The following is a 15,924-nucleotide window of genomic DNA, read 5'->3' as shown; positions in this document are numbered from 1 at the left end:
TGTTACCTGGACCGGAAACCCGAAATCAAGAAAATGTGAGGATCGAAGACCGACCCGGAATCTAACGGTCCGGTCTAGTCCCGGTTCGATTTCTGGCCTCGGTCCTTTTTTGCACACCCTTAGATACTAATTAGTGTTAAATGAATAACTCGATCAATATTACATAGGTTATTGGGTCAATATTATAGGGATTAATTAATTTTTTTACAAGCGGTCATATGGCGTGGTCAACTGCACGTAAAAAAAATGAAAAAAAAAACAATTAATATACTCCGTAACTAATACTTTCAGCCAAACAAACACGCCAACCGCTAGTCAGCTAACAACCAAACGCCGATTGTCAAACAAACCAAAAATAAAAATGACGGTCATAGAGCCTGTTCTTATTGAGTGAAATGAGTTGAATTGAACTGAATATTTTATAAGAGAAGAAAATTAGGAGCTGAATTGAACTGAATATTTTATAAAAGAAGAAAATTAGGAGCTGAATTGAACTGAATATTTTATAAAAGAAGAAAATTAGGAGCTGAATTGAACTGAAATTAACTTATTAGAGCTGAAATGAACTGAAGTGAAAATAATCGTATGAGAACAGGCTTACACTCCGTAGTATAAAGAGTGTATATCTCGACGTCAATATCTTCACTTGAAAAAAAAAAAAAAAAAAAAAAAAAAAAAACTTTCATTGATTCAAACCGTTTACGTGTTGGTCAACCTACATTATAAGTGAGTGAAACCCACTCGCTTATAACGAAAATATTTATAAACTGATAATGTACTCTCTCTCTGTCTTCCAACCAAACTCACTCCTCAAAACTCACCTCCCCACACTTTTTATTCACTTTTCTCACCCAACTCACCATGTCCCTAATCCATTTAATTTCATCATAAAATAAAAACAAAAATAAAAAAAACACACACAAATTCAACTCAAATTAAACTCTCCTCTTTCCTCTTTCCTCTTTCCATTTCCTTCCCACAATCAACTCTCCCTCCTCCAACAATGGAAACCCAAACTCACACACTCCTCCCTTCCCCCTCCTCTTCCTCCACAAGCAGCAACACCGCAATCGCAGCGAAAACTCCAAAACAACAATTCCCCCTCACTCGATCCGAAACCAACCCTTACCCAACCACCTTCGTCCAAGCCGACACTTCCTCCTTCAAACAAGTCGTCCAAATGCTAACCGGATCCTCCGAACCAACCCCATCAAAACCCAACAACAACAACAACAACAACATCCCACCCATCAAAACCCCCACCAAATCCAAACCATCCAAACTCTACGAACGTCGTAGCACCACTCTCAAGTCTCTCCGTCTCTGTAACCCAATCTTCTCTCCAAATCGAAATAATAATGCTGAGATTCTCTCTCCTTCTTTACTCGATTTCCCGTCTCTCGTTTTATCCCCTGTAACTCCCCTCATCCATGACCCCTTCAATCGATCGCCAATTTCTTCGTCCGCCTCACCCTCTCCGAACGTAGTTGTCGATAAAATTGCTGAAGACAAAGCCATTGCTGAAAAAGGGTTCTTCCTTCATCCTTCGCCCGTTTCCACTCCTCGTGATTCGGAGCCCCGTTTATTGCCTCTTTTCCCCGTTTCTTCTCCGAGGGTCTCCTCAGGTTCTCATCCCACTTCTTAATTTTGTTTTTTTTTTTTTCTTTTTTAAAATACTATGTAGTATATAAAAATATATAAATAGTGTTTTTAATTATTATTTTCTAGTACTTGATTATAAATATTTCTATCTCTATCATGTAATGGGCCTAATCTACCAACTGTAACAAAGTGAGAGATGAAAAAAAAAAAAAAAAAAGTTGTTCACCTATTTTGAGAGTAATTTATTTCAATTGTATCATTTTTATGGTTGTGTTTTTAATTTTTGGATTTAAGTTAATTGTTTTTGTGTCGATGACAACCTGAATATCTTTTCGTTCGTATTACTTTACGACTAGTAAAATGTTGAATGATCATACTATCATAGTAAGAGTTTTGAAGAAGATTGCAATTGAAAAAAATAAAAAAATAAAAAAAAGGTTAGAAAATGGAAATTTAGAGTTACTAAAATCGTTAGTTGTACTGTACAATTTAGGGAAAAAATTTCACTTTAGATTTGAATTCATCAAGTACAATGACAGCTCATGGTAAAATTTACTGCTCTGTCTGTATTGAATTGTCCATTAAAGATCTATCTAAGTTTTTTTTTTTACAGTGCTGCAGTAAAAATAATTTAATTTTTTATTATTTTTTTTGAAAAATTGGAAATTTAATTAATTAATTAAATAATAATAAAAAAAAGGGGGGATTTGAGTTGAAGATTAAAGAGGCAAAAACGGGGGTAGCTGTCAAAGAAAGAGTGGAGGGATGGGCAAGGAATCTTGACTGTGAATGTGTTGATTTATGACTTTTTCTGAGTGGAGGAAGTTGCTAAGTTGAAAATAGTGGGTGCTTTTTTTTATGATTTGTTTTTCTTACAAATACAAATACCCTTTCAGATATAATTATTCTTTTCTTTCTTAAAGATATCTTTCTTTGACTTTGTGTGTTTGTGTTTGTCCAAAGGAAAGTGTCAAGTTACCAATTGAATTTGGGTTAGCCGTAAAATACTAAAATGTGGACTTTTTTTTTTTTTTTAAGTTTTGTGCTTAAAGTAGTTTTGCATAGGTTGCGTTTTTGTTTGCCCAAAAATTTCCAGTATTGGGGTGGAGAGCATTAGCATATATGTTATGTGCCTATGTGGGCACGCCCGCCGTCCAGGTTTTTTCATGCGCGCTTGAGTAACATAGTTGGAACGGTTGGTGTCAATTTTTTACGTTGAATTAGCTCATTATTTGTAGTAGCTTTTTTGTTTAAGGGGTGATGCTAATAGGAGCTTAGAAAATTGAAGGGGTGTTTAATAGAAGCATTTTTGTTAAGGGATGATGCTAATAGAAAGAATGTGTCAAGGTTTAATGAGGAGAGAAGCAGACAACGGACAAGTGACAACATTATATGAGACTATGAGAGTAGTGTCGTTAGTCATTAAGACCTAAAATTATTTGTTCTTTAGGGAGTACTATTTTTGGTTTATCTATTTTTTTTTCTAATTTTTATTAATCATATACTTTTATTTGAATGTATTTGTGGTAAAACATGTTGGTTAGATCATTCTCTCGATCCAAGGCATACATGGGATCAAATCTATTACTCGTCTTTGTGGCTTTCTAAGCACCAAAAAAAAGGCCTTGATATGAATGCTATCGTTGGATAACGTTGGTCCTCTAACACATAGTTTAGTCTAGTAGCTCCTTTAAATACTTTTCACCTTCCTACGGTTCTTTGATAGAACTACTTTCACAGATTTGTGCTCCTTTTTTTTTTTTTTGCTTCAAAGGGTCACTATAACTTTTAGAGATATCGTTGGATAACATAGTTTAGTCTAGTTACAGTTCTCAATGTATAAAACAAATTCACGTCCATATTCATATATGCTTTTGATACAACATTGTTCTTCCCACCCGCATGTTTATGCATTTATGCACCATGCCTACCCCTAAATCAAAGGAGCATTAAGTTAGGCCTTCAACTCTCACCTTTAAGAGCCATTAATGCCTTCAATAGGTTGCACCAAAGCCAATGGATTATGTTGGAGACCAAACTTATTTCACCCGTATGTTATTAATGCACTGGGGTTCATGCCGTTCACCAGCCATTAAATTTAAAGATGGATAAAATGGAGCTCAATTTGACAATCAAAATGAACTTAGGGTCTCATCTCTTCAGCTTATTTTCAGTTCAGCTCAGCTCCAATAAGTTCAGTTTAGTTCTTAATTTCCTTGTCTTATAAAATATTTAATTCATTTCACTTAAACTCCAATAAGTTTAGTTAATTAGAAGAGGCTTTCAAAATAAGGGGAAAAAATGACATTAAAAAGGTAAAATTTTGAAAATGAAATGAGCACATATTACACATATACTACCCCTTCAAAATGAAATGTTTTTCCTTTTCTAGTAGTGTTTTAATAAATAAAATGTTTTCTTTTTTAATAACCTCTTTATTTTTTTTAATACTTCGTAATATTCTCTCTATTTTTAATAATATTCTACTCATATTAATAGCCTTACAAAACCCCTGACTCTATTTTCTCTCCCAAACTTATACTCCACTTTCTATTATTTTAATAAATTCAACTAATTTTCATTAAACTCTGTTAAAGATAAAATGTTTTATTTAATTCAAACATGAAATGAGTTTAATATCTTGATTTTTCCTACTCCCTTTTGTTTTTTTTAAGTGTTCCATTGAAGCTTGGCACATATGCTAATGTAGAATTTTGACCAATAATATCTTTAATTATCAAAAAGTATAAATTATAACAATTGAATTTTAATAATCTATTTATTGCGATTCCAAAAAGTACCTATAAACTATATTACTAATTTTTCTACTATAAAAACCTTGAGCAATCTACACTATGATTGAATTTGTGAGACCCACATGTAATTTTCGTAGATTAAGAAATTAATTAATAATATTTGAACGGCAAAGTGGCAAAGTCAAAACTCGATCATTATATTGTAACCTCACTTTCATGAAACCGAGTAAAATTTGTGCAATAATTGTGGGTCCATTCAATTCCCATTCATTCATGGTTTTTTATTCTATTCATTTTTTTCACAAGTGGCGAAACAATCTCCAATTCACTATCTAATGTTGCACACCACAACGAAGGTTAATAGAAACATCATGCACAAAAAGTTTCAATCTAGAATCTAAAATCTCACCCCCTTTATTCTTCTCAAAATATCTCCAAATTCGTTCTAAACGTAAGTATGTAATCCATTCACGCCTTAACACGTGTCTCAAGTTCATGTTCGTGTGGAGTGTGAACTACTTAATATCAAGAGTCCCTTTTGAGTTTTGACTACTATAGTGGATACTAGTAGTAAAATGAAAACGTGAGAAAGTAAAAGGTTTATTATAGAAAGTGGGACTTGTTAGTAGTGATGATGAAAGAATGGAGAAATTGAAAGTGATGCAAAAACAAAAATTAAGGGGTGGTGGGAGAAAAAAGCCCAGAAAACATGGTGAGTAGGGCAGGGGGTGTCGTTATAATGTGTGGTCACTTAATTTGTTGTGTTTTGATTTGTATTTGTAATTTAGCGAAGACTGGACCTTTTTTTTTTTGTTTGGTGGGTCATTAATTGGAAGTTTGAAACTTTCATATGCCACATTCCTAGGTCGATCTTTTCCCATTTTTAGGCCCGCTCTGTTTCTTTCTACTCTGTCGTTGTAAACTCCGTTATATATACTTCCTCAGTTTTACAATTGCAATAATTACTATATTTACTCGTATAATATTGCTTAATCTGTCCTAGTACAATTTTTTATATGCGGACTGTTGTACCACGCGGTAGAGATTACTTGAGTTTCTTAGTTTAAGGTTACTCGAGTTTTCGAGCTTACTTAAGTTTTTCGGTTAGGGGTTACTCGAGTTCTCGGGGTTAATCGAGTTTCTCAATCAGGGGTTACTCAAGTCACAATTTTTTGTATACGACCTGACCGAGAAACTCGAGTAACTCCTGACCGAGTAACCTTTAACTGGATCACCCTCGAGTAATCCCTAGTCGAGTAACCATTGACTGAGTAACCCTTAAACGAGTGAACCCCTCGAATAATCCCTAACCGAGTGAACCCCTTAAATAATCCCTGACCGAGTTATTCAAGTAACTCATGACCGAGTAATTCAAGTAACCCTCGATTGAAAAACTCAGGTAACCCTGTCAGATGGTGTGGCCTGCTGCACTAAAAAGTTGCTGACTGTCCTAGATATTTATTAAGTCATGTCAATACACTAATTTGACTTTATTTTTATATAATTAAATATTAACGAAAATTATTTTTAAAATTGTATTATGAAACTTTATATTAATACCTATCGAACCACATATTTTATGATAAAATATATTTTTATTACATTAGTAAAAAATTATGGTTAATGATAATACATTAACAATGAAAAAAGCCCAACGTCCCAGATATTGAAGTTTTCATTCCACAAATATAGCAACAATTATCATATTTAGAAGTTTCACAAACAGTACAACGTTTTCTTATTGGCGTTTCTCTCCCCTCATCACATGGGTCGATCCATATAATTATTCCTCTGGTCGATCCATATAATTATTCCTCTGTATCTTTTTCCTCTTTTCAAAAGTCGTATTCTCTCCTCATGTTGCAATATTAAAAGAACGAATAAAGTATATAGAACATAGCTAAAGGTGTGAAAAATGACTCGACCTAAGAAATAGACCAAAAATAATCAAACTCAAATCCGAGTTTATCTAAGTTTAAAGCTATTGAAATTGATCTAAATTAATTTGATGTTAACTCACCATCCATTAATGGTTGAAGCTCAATGTCGGCTTATATAGTCTATCACGCCCCCTTACATGAGAATTCTTTGGACTTGAAATTTAGATGTTGCATTGAAATTTCTCACATTCTTGTCAAAAAAAAGAAATTTCTCACTTGATAGTGAGGGGGTGGATGAAATTTGAACACATTACCTTTATGTCATGTTGGCTTTAATACCATCACATTAGAAAACCATCGCAATCAAAAGTTTAAACTAATGGTTGAAGTCTAGTATCTCAATCAAATAACTTTAAATGGAGCTAACTCCACATCTGACCTACTAAATACTAATTACTAGAAACTCCATTTTTTTATCAAATAATAAATGCAAACATGACTGATAAAACTTGACTACAAGGTTAAGTGAAAAGGATACTACTTTAAAACAATGAACTACAAGTAGCCTACTTGTAAACTCACAAGCTCCTTGAATCATACGTATATTATAGCCTCATAAACTTACACTAGTCATGATTACATTTAGTTCTATGCATTTTTATGGATCTTAATCATCTTATAAAACAGTTTACTTGGATAATATTGTATCAATACATTTGGATAGGTCCATTTAAATTTGACTGGGACTTGCTGTAACTTGGTCAAAACTTGACCCAAATCCGATAAACACAGAAGTCCATAAAATCCATCTTAATGCCGAACCAATTCAAATCGAAACGAAGATTGACCCATGTCAAATTGTCCTAACCGAAACAATAGCTTTGTATTAAACTTGAGTGTGTGAAGTGATAGATGGCTGTATGGCACAAATTGATCGAAAAGGAAATTGAGGCAAGGAGGGAGTACTCTATAAGTTCGTGTATAAGGTGTTGTACGTCCTAGTTTAAAACTTTTTTAAAATTCAAGTGCTTATAAGGTACAAGACATGTGGACAAAAAAAAAAAAAAAAAAAAAAAAAAAAAAAAAAAAACCTTAATTATAGCATGTATAAAACCAGTTGTACATAGAAAATTACTTAATTTGACCAACCATACATTATCTTCGCATCCTTATGTTCCATCAATTGTCAAACTTTGTAGATTCATAACTTCTAACAAAAATTATGTATTCTGTGAATATAATCATTGATTAAGACCGTTTTGGTTTAGAGCATTATCCCAACAGTTGTGTATTATGGATAAGGAGACCATAGAAATTTGAAAAGCAAGTAGTGCAAACAATAAAGAACATAGGGATTAGGGAGTACTCAATATTAGCCTAGGACAAACAATTAAAATTAACTTAGGAATTAGGACAAATAAGATTAATAATTAATTGTTTCATATATTACAACTTAATTGTTAGTTGATACATATTGATAAAAAGCTGCCAGTATTCAGTTACTCACAATCTCTTAAAACAGAGGTGAATTCAAATGGGCTACTGGCCCACTTCTGTCAGTCTTTAGGAAGAATTGAGCCCAATTCTCAATACCACTTGTCACTTGATAGTTGAATCTTGAATGAGTTAAAGATGCAAATTGGGCTAAATACATCTTAAATGAGCCCTTCATGTTGAATCCAATGCAAGGCTTGATGACAAAAGTCACAAGAGATAAATTTAGAGAGGAAGAAATGCACTGATTCTCATTGATTCAAAAATTCAGCTCTTACATTCTTCATTACATATACTATGACAAACCAACGGGAAAGAACACAAAAGACAAAGGAACGATCATTAATAACAGCTAATCATTCTAAATGACAGCTTATAGGACAAAGAAGGAAGAATGGACAGCAAAGCAGCTTCCTCTCATCACTCCCCCTCAAGCTTGGTGTGGATGTGAGGAAACTCCAAGCTTGTCAAGAAGATATTCATGTTGCTGTACTGGTAAAATCTTAGTCAATATGTCAGCTAGCTGCTCTGTGCTTGAGACATAAGAAGGTTTGATTGCACCCATTTGAACCTTTTCTCTCACAAAGTGTTGGTCAATTTCGACGTGCTTGGTTTTCTCATGCATTACTGGGTTGGTAGCAATTGAGATCGCAGCTTTGTAATCACACTTTAGAATTGCAGGGCCAAGATCTTTGATACCCAAATCTTTCAACAGATAAGTCAGCCATGTTACTTCACAGATAGTAAGCGCCATCGCTCTGTATTCAGCCTCTGCTGAAGATTTTGCTACCACTGGCTGTTTCTTTGCTTTCCATGATACAGGAGAATCCCCTAAAAGGACACAATAGCCGGTGGTAGACCTTCTTGAAATTGGGCAGCCTGCCCAGTCACTGTCGCAGAAAGCTGTGAGTGTGGCAGCAGACTGACTAGCCAGTAATATTCCTTTGCCAGGCGAGCTCAAGAGGTATCTCAGTGCTCTTTTGGCAGCTTGGAGATGCGCCGTAGTTGGAGCTTGCATGAATTGTGCCAGAACTTGGACTGTGAAGCTGATGTCAGGTCTCGTGATGGTCAGATACAACAATTTTCCAACCAGCCTTTGATAAATTTCAGCATCAGGTAAAGGATCACCCAAGGTGGGTGTGAGTTTCACATGTGTGTCCATCGGAACCTTGAGTGGTCTTGCTTTTGCCATCCCAAACTCTCTGATTACTTCAAGGGCATATTTCCTTTGTGATATGAAAATCCCTGAAGTCGAGTGCTCAATTTCAAGTCCAAGGAAGTATCTAAGCCTCCCTAGATCCTTCATTTTGAATTTCATGGAGAGAAGATTTTTCAGATTATCTATCTCTTGCTGATTATTTCCAGCAATTAGAAGATCATCGACATATACAAGCACGGCAACAAAGCAGCTTCCTGAGCGTCTTGTAAACAAAGAGTAATCGGCCTTGGATTGTGTGTAATCAAAAGATTTCAAGGCCTCAGTGAGCTTAGCAAACCATTGGCGTGGCGCTTGCTTAAGTCCATATAAGGACTTTTTAAGTTTTAGCACCCGATTCTCTGGGAACTCCCCCTGTTCTGGACTGATGGACATGCCCGGACCCACATATCCTTTCGGAATTTTCATGTAGACGTCTTCAAGTAAGTCTCCATGAAGGAAGGCGTTTTTGACATCCATCTGATATGTAATCCACCCCTGCATTGCTGCCACAGCCAACAATGACCTCACCGTGGTCATCTTTGCAACCGGGGCAAAGGTTTGATCAAAGTCAACCCCTGGCCGTTGCCGGCATCCCAAGATGACAAGTCTAGCTTTCTTTCTCTCCTCTGAGCCATCTGGATTTAGTTTGGTTTTATACAACCATTTAGTTCCAATTGCTCTCTGCCCAACTGGTAGATCCGTGAGATCCCAGGTGTCATTGGTTTCAAGGGCTGACAGCTCTTCATTCATAGCTGATATCCACTCTGGGTGTTTACTAGCTTCTTTGAAAGATGTAGGGTCTGCCCATTTAGTTACATTTGCCAAAAAACACCAGAATTCAGGAGTCACTTGAGTGTTACTCGAAGCAGCAACACACACTGGTTCATTGCTCACTGAACAAGCCAATTTTTTATAGTCTTTCATCCACACAGGTTCTTGAGTGGGTCTAGTAGATCTTCTTATCACAGGCAAGTCTGAAGTTTCAGGGTCCTGAAAAGGAGGTTTCAGAGGTGAGGTTGAAGGATCTGCACGGGATTTAAGTGGGCTCAATGTCGGCTCAGGAATTGGGGAAGTGTTTTCATGGGTAAGTTGTATTGGCGAAAATTCTTCATAATATAAGGTAGGTGGTGTTTGTGGTGTATGTGTTGGCACAGGTTGAAGAATTGACTGAAGTGTCGCATTGTTGTATGGAAATATGCTCTCGTGAAATTTTACATCCCTCGAGATGAATCTCTTTTGAGTAAGTAAATTCATGAGCACATAACCTTTGGTGTTCGGAGGATATCCCAAAAAAATGCAGGGTACTCCTCTAGGGCTGAGTTTGTCAGGTTTGATTTCAGGATTGTAAGCAAACGAGAGACATCCAAACACTCTCATCTCTTCATAGGCAGATGGTTTTTTGTGGAGTTTCTGGTATGGTGTTTGATTAGCTAGGATGGGTGTTGGGAGTCTATTAATTATGTAAGCAGCAGCTAAGACACAGTCGCCCCAAAATGTCAAAGGAAGGCCGGCTTGAAATCTAAGCGCTCTGGCAATTTCAAGCAAGTGTTTGTGCTTTCTCTCGGCTCTTCCATTTTGTTGAGGTCTCTCAACGCATGATGTTTGATGCACAATCCCGTAGGCAGCAAACAAAGGATTGGCTTTGGTGTCGTCCAACTCAAGAGCATTGTCCGACCTTATAGTCTTGACCTTTTTTTCAAAATGAGTCTTTGCATAAATCACAAAGGTTTCCAGAATGTTCAGAGACTGTGATTTTTCTTGTAAGAGATAAATCCAAGTGTATCGACTGTAATCATCGACCACTGTTAAGAAAAATCTGAACTTTCCTTTGAAATGGACCCTGTAAGGTCCCCATATGTCGATGTGTATGACTTCAAAAGGACATCTAGCAACAGATTTACTCAATGTGAATGGCAGTTTAACAAATCTAGCCATGGGACAAGTAATGCATGTGCAATTATACGACCCTATTTGGTTAGCTATGGCTGGAATTAATTTGAGTTTAGGCGTGGGAGCATGCCCAAGTCTATTGTGCCAGAGAGTGAAAGTTTCCACTGCAGTCACATTCCTACTAGACGTCGCTTTGTCAACATTAAAGGCAGCACACAGGGCATTTAAGCTCATATATTCAGCAGGAATATCCATCAAATAATACAGACCATTATAAAGTCTGCCCACACCTCTAATTTTCTCATCATTTTCATTCTTAATCACACAAAACCCTGAATGAAATGTTACACTACAACCATTATCTTTGTTCAGTTTGTTTACTGACAGAAGATTATGTTTGAATGCATGCACTCCCAGCACATTTTTCAACATCAAGCCATTCGGAAGAGTAATATTACCAATATGAGATATATTTGACACGGCACCATTTGGCAAATTAATACTAGGCACATCATTCACTACAACAGGGTTATGCATTACATCAATATTGGCTGTCATATGATCAGACGCACCCGAATCAATAATCCACACATTTGAACCAAGAGAGGCATTGCAACAAGTCACCATACCTCCAAATATATTATCCAACTCATCATCAGTTTCAGAAACAATAGAAGAGGAAGTCGAAGTCATACCAGAAAATTTCTTCATGAATTGGTCAAATTGTGAGGCTGTGAAAGTCACTGACCCAGATTCAGAGGCACCATCAGAGCCTTTAGAAGCCATGGCAGCCACCTTGGTCTCTGTTTTGGTGTTTCCCTTCGACCATTTAGAACTTGCTGACCGTGAGTCAACACCACTCTTCAGCTGTTTCCGGAACTTAGGATGCCACCTTGGATAACCAATAACCTCAAAACATTTGTGAGTGTAATGGCCCTTGCCTCCGCAAGCATTGCAAGTTTGCTCCGATGCTGTTTTGCTAAACATGGCAGCAGTCTCTACTTCTTGCTTGACAGGTTTAAGAACTTCTCTCTGCGATTCCTCTTGTTGAATGGCCGAACAAGCTGTTTCAACAGTTGGAAGAGGAATCATGAGTAGGAGTTGGCTTCTTTGGGGGGCATATTCTTCATCAAGGCCATTCAAAAATTGGAAGAGCCGACCCTCCTCCTGTTGCCTTTCCATGGCACGAAGAAAAGCAGTGACGTCTGTGGCCGTTGTAGTAATTGCTGGAAGAACACTCATCGCTTCCAACTCCAGCCATAGACCACGCATATTCGTGTAATATTCGTGCACAGGAGCTCCATTTTGCCTCAACCCATATAGGTCTCTGCTAATCTTGTATTTTTGTGAGGGAAAATTGCTTTTCAAGGTGTGACCAAATCATTCTTGTTGTACTCAAGAAAAGAATCGAACTTTTGATCGAGTCTGACACCGAGGCATGGATCCATCCTATAACGGTGGAGTTACAGGTGTCCCATAGTTCCGCCTTCACTGAGTCTTCTGTTGGATGAGGTACCGTCCCAGTCACAAACCCAAGCTTGCGTTTTGAGGATAGAGCAATTTCCATCGACCTCCGCCAAGTCCGATAATCGCTAGAACCAGTGAGCTTGGAAATAGCAATGGTGTGGGTACCATCGGAAGGATGAAGGTAGAGTGGATTAGTGAAGTCCAAGGGAGTGGAGGCATTCGTTATCACACCATCTCCGGACATTTTGGATATCAGGGAAGCAGCTTCAACAAATTAGGTCAAAATCGATTTGGGGAAATTTTGAAGGAAAAATTTGTGAAGTTTATCTTCGAAAAACAGCTGGGCTTTCTTTACTCTTTTCCTAAAAATATCTCTTACCGCTCTGATACCATGATGACAAAAGTCACAAGAGATAAATTTAGAGAGGAAGAAATGCACTGATTCTCATTGATTCAAAAATTCAGCTCTTACATTCTTCATTACATATACTATGACAAACCAACGGGAAAGAACACAAAAGACAAAGGAACGATCATTAATAACAGCTAATCATTCTAAATGACAGCTGGTGCATCATAAGCACAACAGGACAAAGAAGGAAGAATGGACAGCAAAGCAGCTTCCTCTCATCAAGGCTCAATCAGTTCATCTTTTCTGAGAGAATCAGCCCACTTAAAAACATACGATGTACTTCATTAGATAGCCTTTTTTATGAAAAAACTGAGCAGTGAGCTAAGAGCATTAGTTTATGTGAGGGTCTAGGTGGTAGAGCACTCACATGTAGGGGGTTAAGGCCTTATAGTTATAGAGATTGGATTGCCGGACAGGGGACAGGGTGGCGGTCGGCCATGCGGATTGGGTTGCGGGCTTATCTGGTAGGTGTCAAGGGAGCAATGGAATGCAAGGGCTCACAACTCAGAAGTGAAGAGACGGGTAAATTTATCTTCTACAAAGTATTATATGCAACATATACAGTTATGGGCAATGATATATTTAGGATATTCGTTTTAAAATGTATAACAAAATCACGAATAAATTTTATCCACTTTTGACGCCTTAATATACAGTCCTAAGGGCTAGTAAATATGTTGTATATTGTTTTTCTAAAGTTATTAAAGCAATAATTCTTTTATCTATTAGTGAATCTAGTTATCTACTCCGTAGTTGGTATGGGTTGTAGACTTGTCGGCAATAGAAATTTATTAGTAATCTATATCTATATTTCTATACTTCTATACTTAGTATTTAAAAAAACAAACCATAAACTTTTCATATGACACATGGCATCACAATTCACAAGTCACTCATCACCCCATATGCCACATATTATTTCTCTTAATATTTATATTTAAGTCTTTATGCATTATACAACTAAGAAAATGAAGTGTTTAATTTCCACCATAATAAAAAAATGTTTTAATTAATACATATTACATAAACATATAAATTATAATAAAAATTGTTTTTTCAACTCCTAGACTTTAAATATAATTTAAAATAATACTTCCTCCGTTATTTTTTTTATTGCACCATGAGGGATTTCACACTTCCCAACGCATTACTTTAGCTATTAATATCTTCAATTTTACTTTTGTAAAAATTATAAAAATTTGATATTTGAAAAGTAAATTTCGAGACGAATCTAACTAGATCCCATATGATTATGTTTTTCCTAATGAATAAATCACAAATGATGGTCAAAGAAATTAAGTGAATAGTGTAAAAGTCCTTATGGTGCAATAAAAGAAAAACGGAGGAAGTATGTCATTTTATATCCCACAATCTTCACGTGTATATATCTAATAACGAACTAAATTCCTTCATCTTCTTTCACGGTTCTACCCTCTCTCTTTTTTTCTTTTAAGTTTTACAAATGAAACAATCTTCCTACATATGAAAATAATTAACCCAAGTATTAACCCGTGCATTAAACGGGCTAAAAAGCTAGTTAAATTAGTTTTGGGTCAAAATCATGTTTGTAGCCCATTTTAATCAATATAGCCCACCCAAATGAAATATTCAATTAAAACAAAGTTCAATTTGTAAAGTACTTGGGCTAGTTTATATTACTAGTAATTATTCATTTGGATCGTGTTGAGACGTCTAAGTCTTATTATGATGGGTCTACGTGACCTATCTCGGCTAACAAGTCCATGAAAAGAGTGACTCAATCTTCTGTGTCATCTTCTCTGTCAATTGAAGGATCATGAATTCATTAATCAATAGCTCATACTCCGTAAAATTCTTTGGTAATTCTCTCCAAAGATAGAGCATAACAAATTTGTGTCGACTACTCATACGCATTCAAATTTATATGTTCAAACGGAAATTATAATTCATATTCCTTCTTGTGGTTTTGCTCAAATAAGCCTTTAAACTCAAACTGTACTAAACAGATATCATCTTACTTGCTTAGTTTAATTCTTATAATTTATATTTAGACAAACAAATTATATCTACTCATCTCACTTTCAAACAATAAAGTATTGGCTCATTTGATAAGATTCTTATCTCAGACTCGAGATATAGGATTCGAATCCTACCAAGTGAAAGTGCTTGGGGTAGGGATTCCCCCATGCTCTCCTATACTCTTATGTGTCTGATCCTCAAATATTGAACCCAAAAACCTTGAGGACTAGATCATCTCGTGCCAGATGCAACAAAGGATGAGTCCTTTTTCCTTCTCGCGAACCACGAGAGCGCCTAGCGCCCACATCCAACTAAGTCTTTGACCAGGGAACGGGATAATTCCCACTACCGCTGGCAGGCCAGCCGGGCCGTAAGCGCGGTGGAAACGAGCTTCCCAAAAAGCCAGCCCCGGCTGGGGTCAGCATAAATGAAGGGGGCGGCTGATCAGAGTCATTTTTTTTTAATTTTTTTTTAATTAACAACCAATTTCTATAGAATATGAGTGAATGTTCGATTTAAGATCAATGTGAGACAAGGTTAACAATACATAAATAACTAGGGATGACAACGGGTCAGACTCGGAGCGTATTATGCTAAATCCGACTCTGACTCTATAGGAAGTCGGATGCTAAATCCACTCCGACTCCGACATCTGACTCTGAGACTACGATTCCGATCCAATTTTAATATCCGACTCAACTCCGAGTTTTTTTCGGCTATTCAATATACTCTGAGAAATTGGGCTATTTGGGCCTTTGCAACCCACACCCAAAATCCACGATACATGCATCGAAGACCGAGTCGGATAATCCGTTAGTGTCAGACATTTTCCAACGTCGGATTTTATTATCAGATTTTTTGTAGGATCCGACTCCGACCCTCTTTGAGTCAGAGTCGGATTATTTTCACGAAGTCGGACTCAGATTACTTTTTTCTCAGACTCGAAACGGATTTTTTTTCCTAAGATCGGGATGAAGTAAGATCAGATGCGAGCTGAATTGCCATCCCTATAAATAATGCACAAATCAAAATGATTTACTTACAAAAAATAGAGGGAATGTAAATTTGTCTAGTGAGTACAAGATTCTATTTTCATTGAAATTTATTAGCATAACTGTTCAATCTTCTGAATTTTCCAAGTTTACACTGTAGCTAGCCAAAATCATTGGAGTAGTTAATAATGTGGTACATAATCAACAATGGTTGGCCCTACACAATAAGCAAAGG

General features: G+C 36.4%; 1 protein-coding gene and 1 pseudogene across 1 annotated transcript; one reads left to right on the top strand and one right to left on the bottom strand.

The window, feature by feature from the left end:
- Positions 1–788: 788 nt before the first annotated feature.
- On the top strand, positions 789–1,831 carry LOC145636264 (VQ motif-containing protein 4 pseudogene; annotated as a pseudogene).
- Positions 1,832–12,150: 10,319 nt separating this feature from the next.
- LOC145637206 (uncharacterized) lies at positions 12,151–12,531 on the bottom strand. Its single transcript, XM_081688683.1, has one exon. It carries the CDS (start codon positions 12,529–12,531, stop codon positions 12,151–12,153), a length of 381 nt encoding a protein of 126 aa, XP_081544809.1.
- Between the last annotated feature and the right edge of the window lie 3,393 nt (positions 12,532–15,924).

Source organism: Chenopodium album, chromosome 6 (assembly GCF_948465745.1).
Source record: "Chenopodium album chromosome 6, dcCheAlbu1.1, whole genome shotgun sequence".
NCBI classification, from domain to species: Eukaryota; Viridiplantae; Streptophyta; class Magnoliopsida; order Caryophyllales; family Amaranthaceae; genus Chenopodium; species Chenopodium album.
Note: the sequence above shows the minus strand (reverse complement) of the source record. Positions and strands in the feature narration are given on the sequence as shown.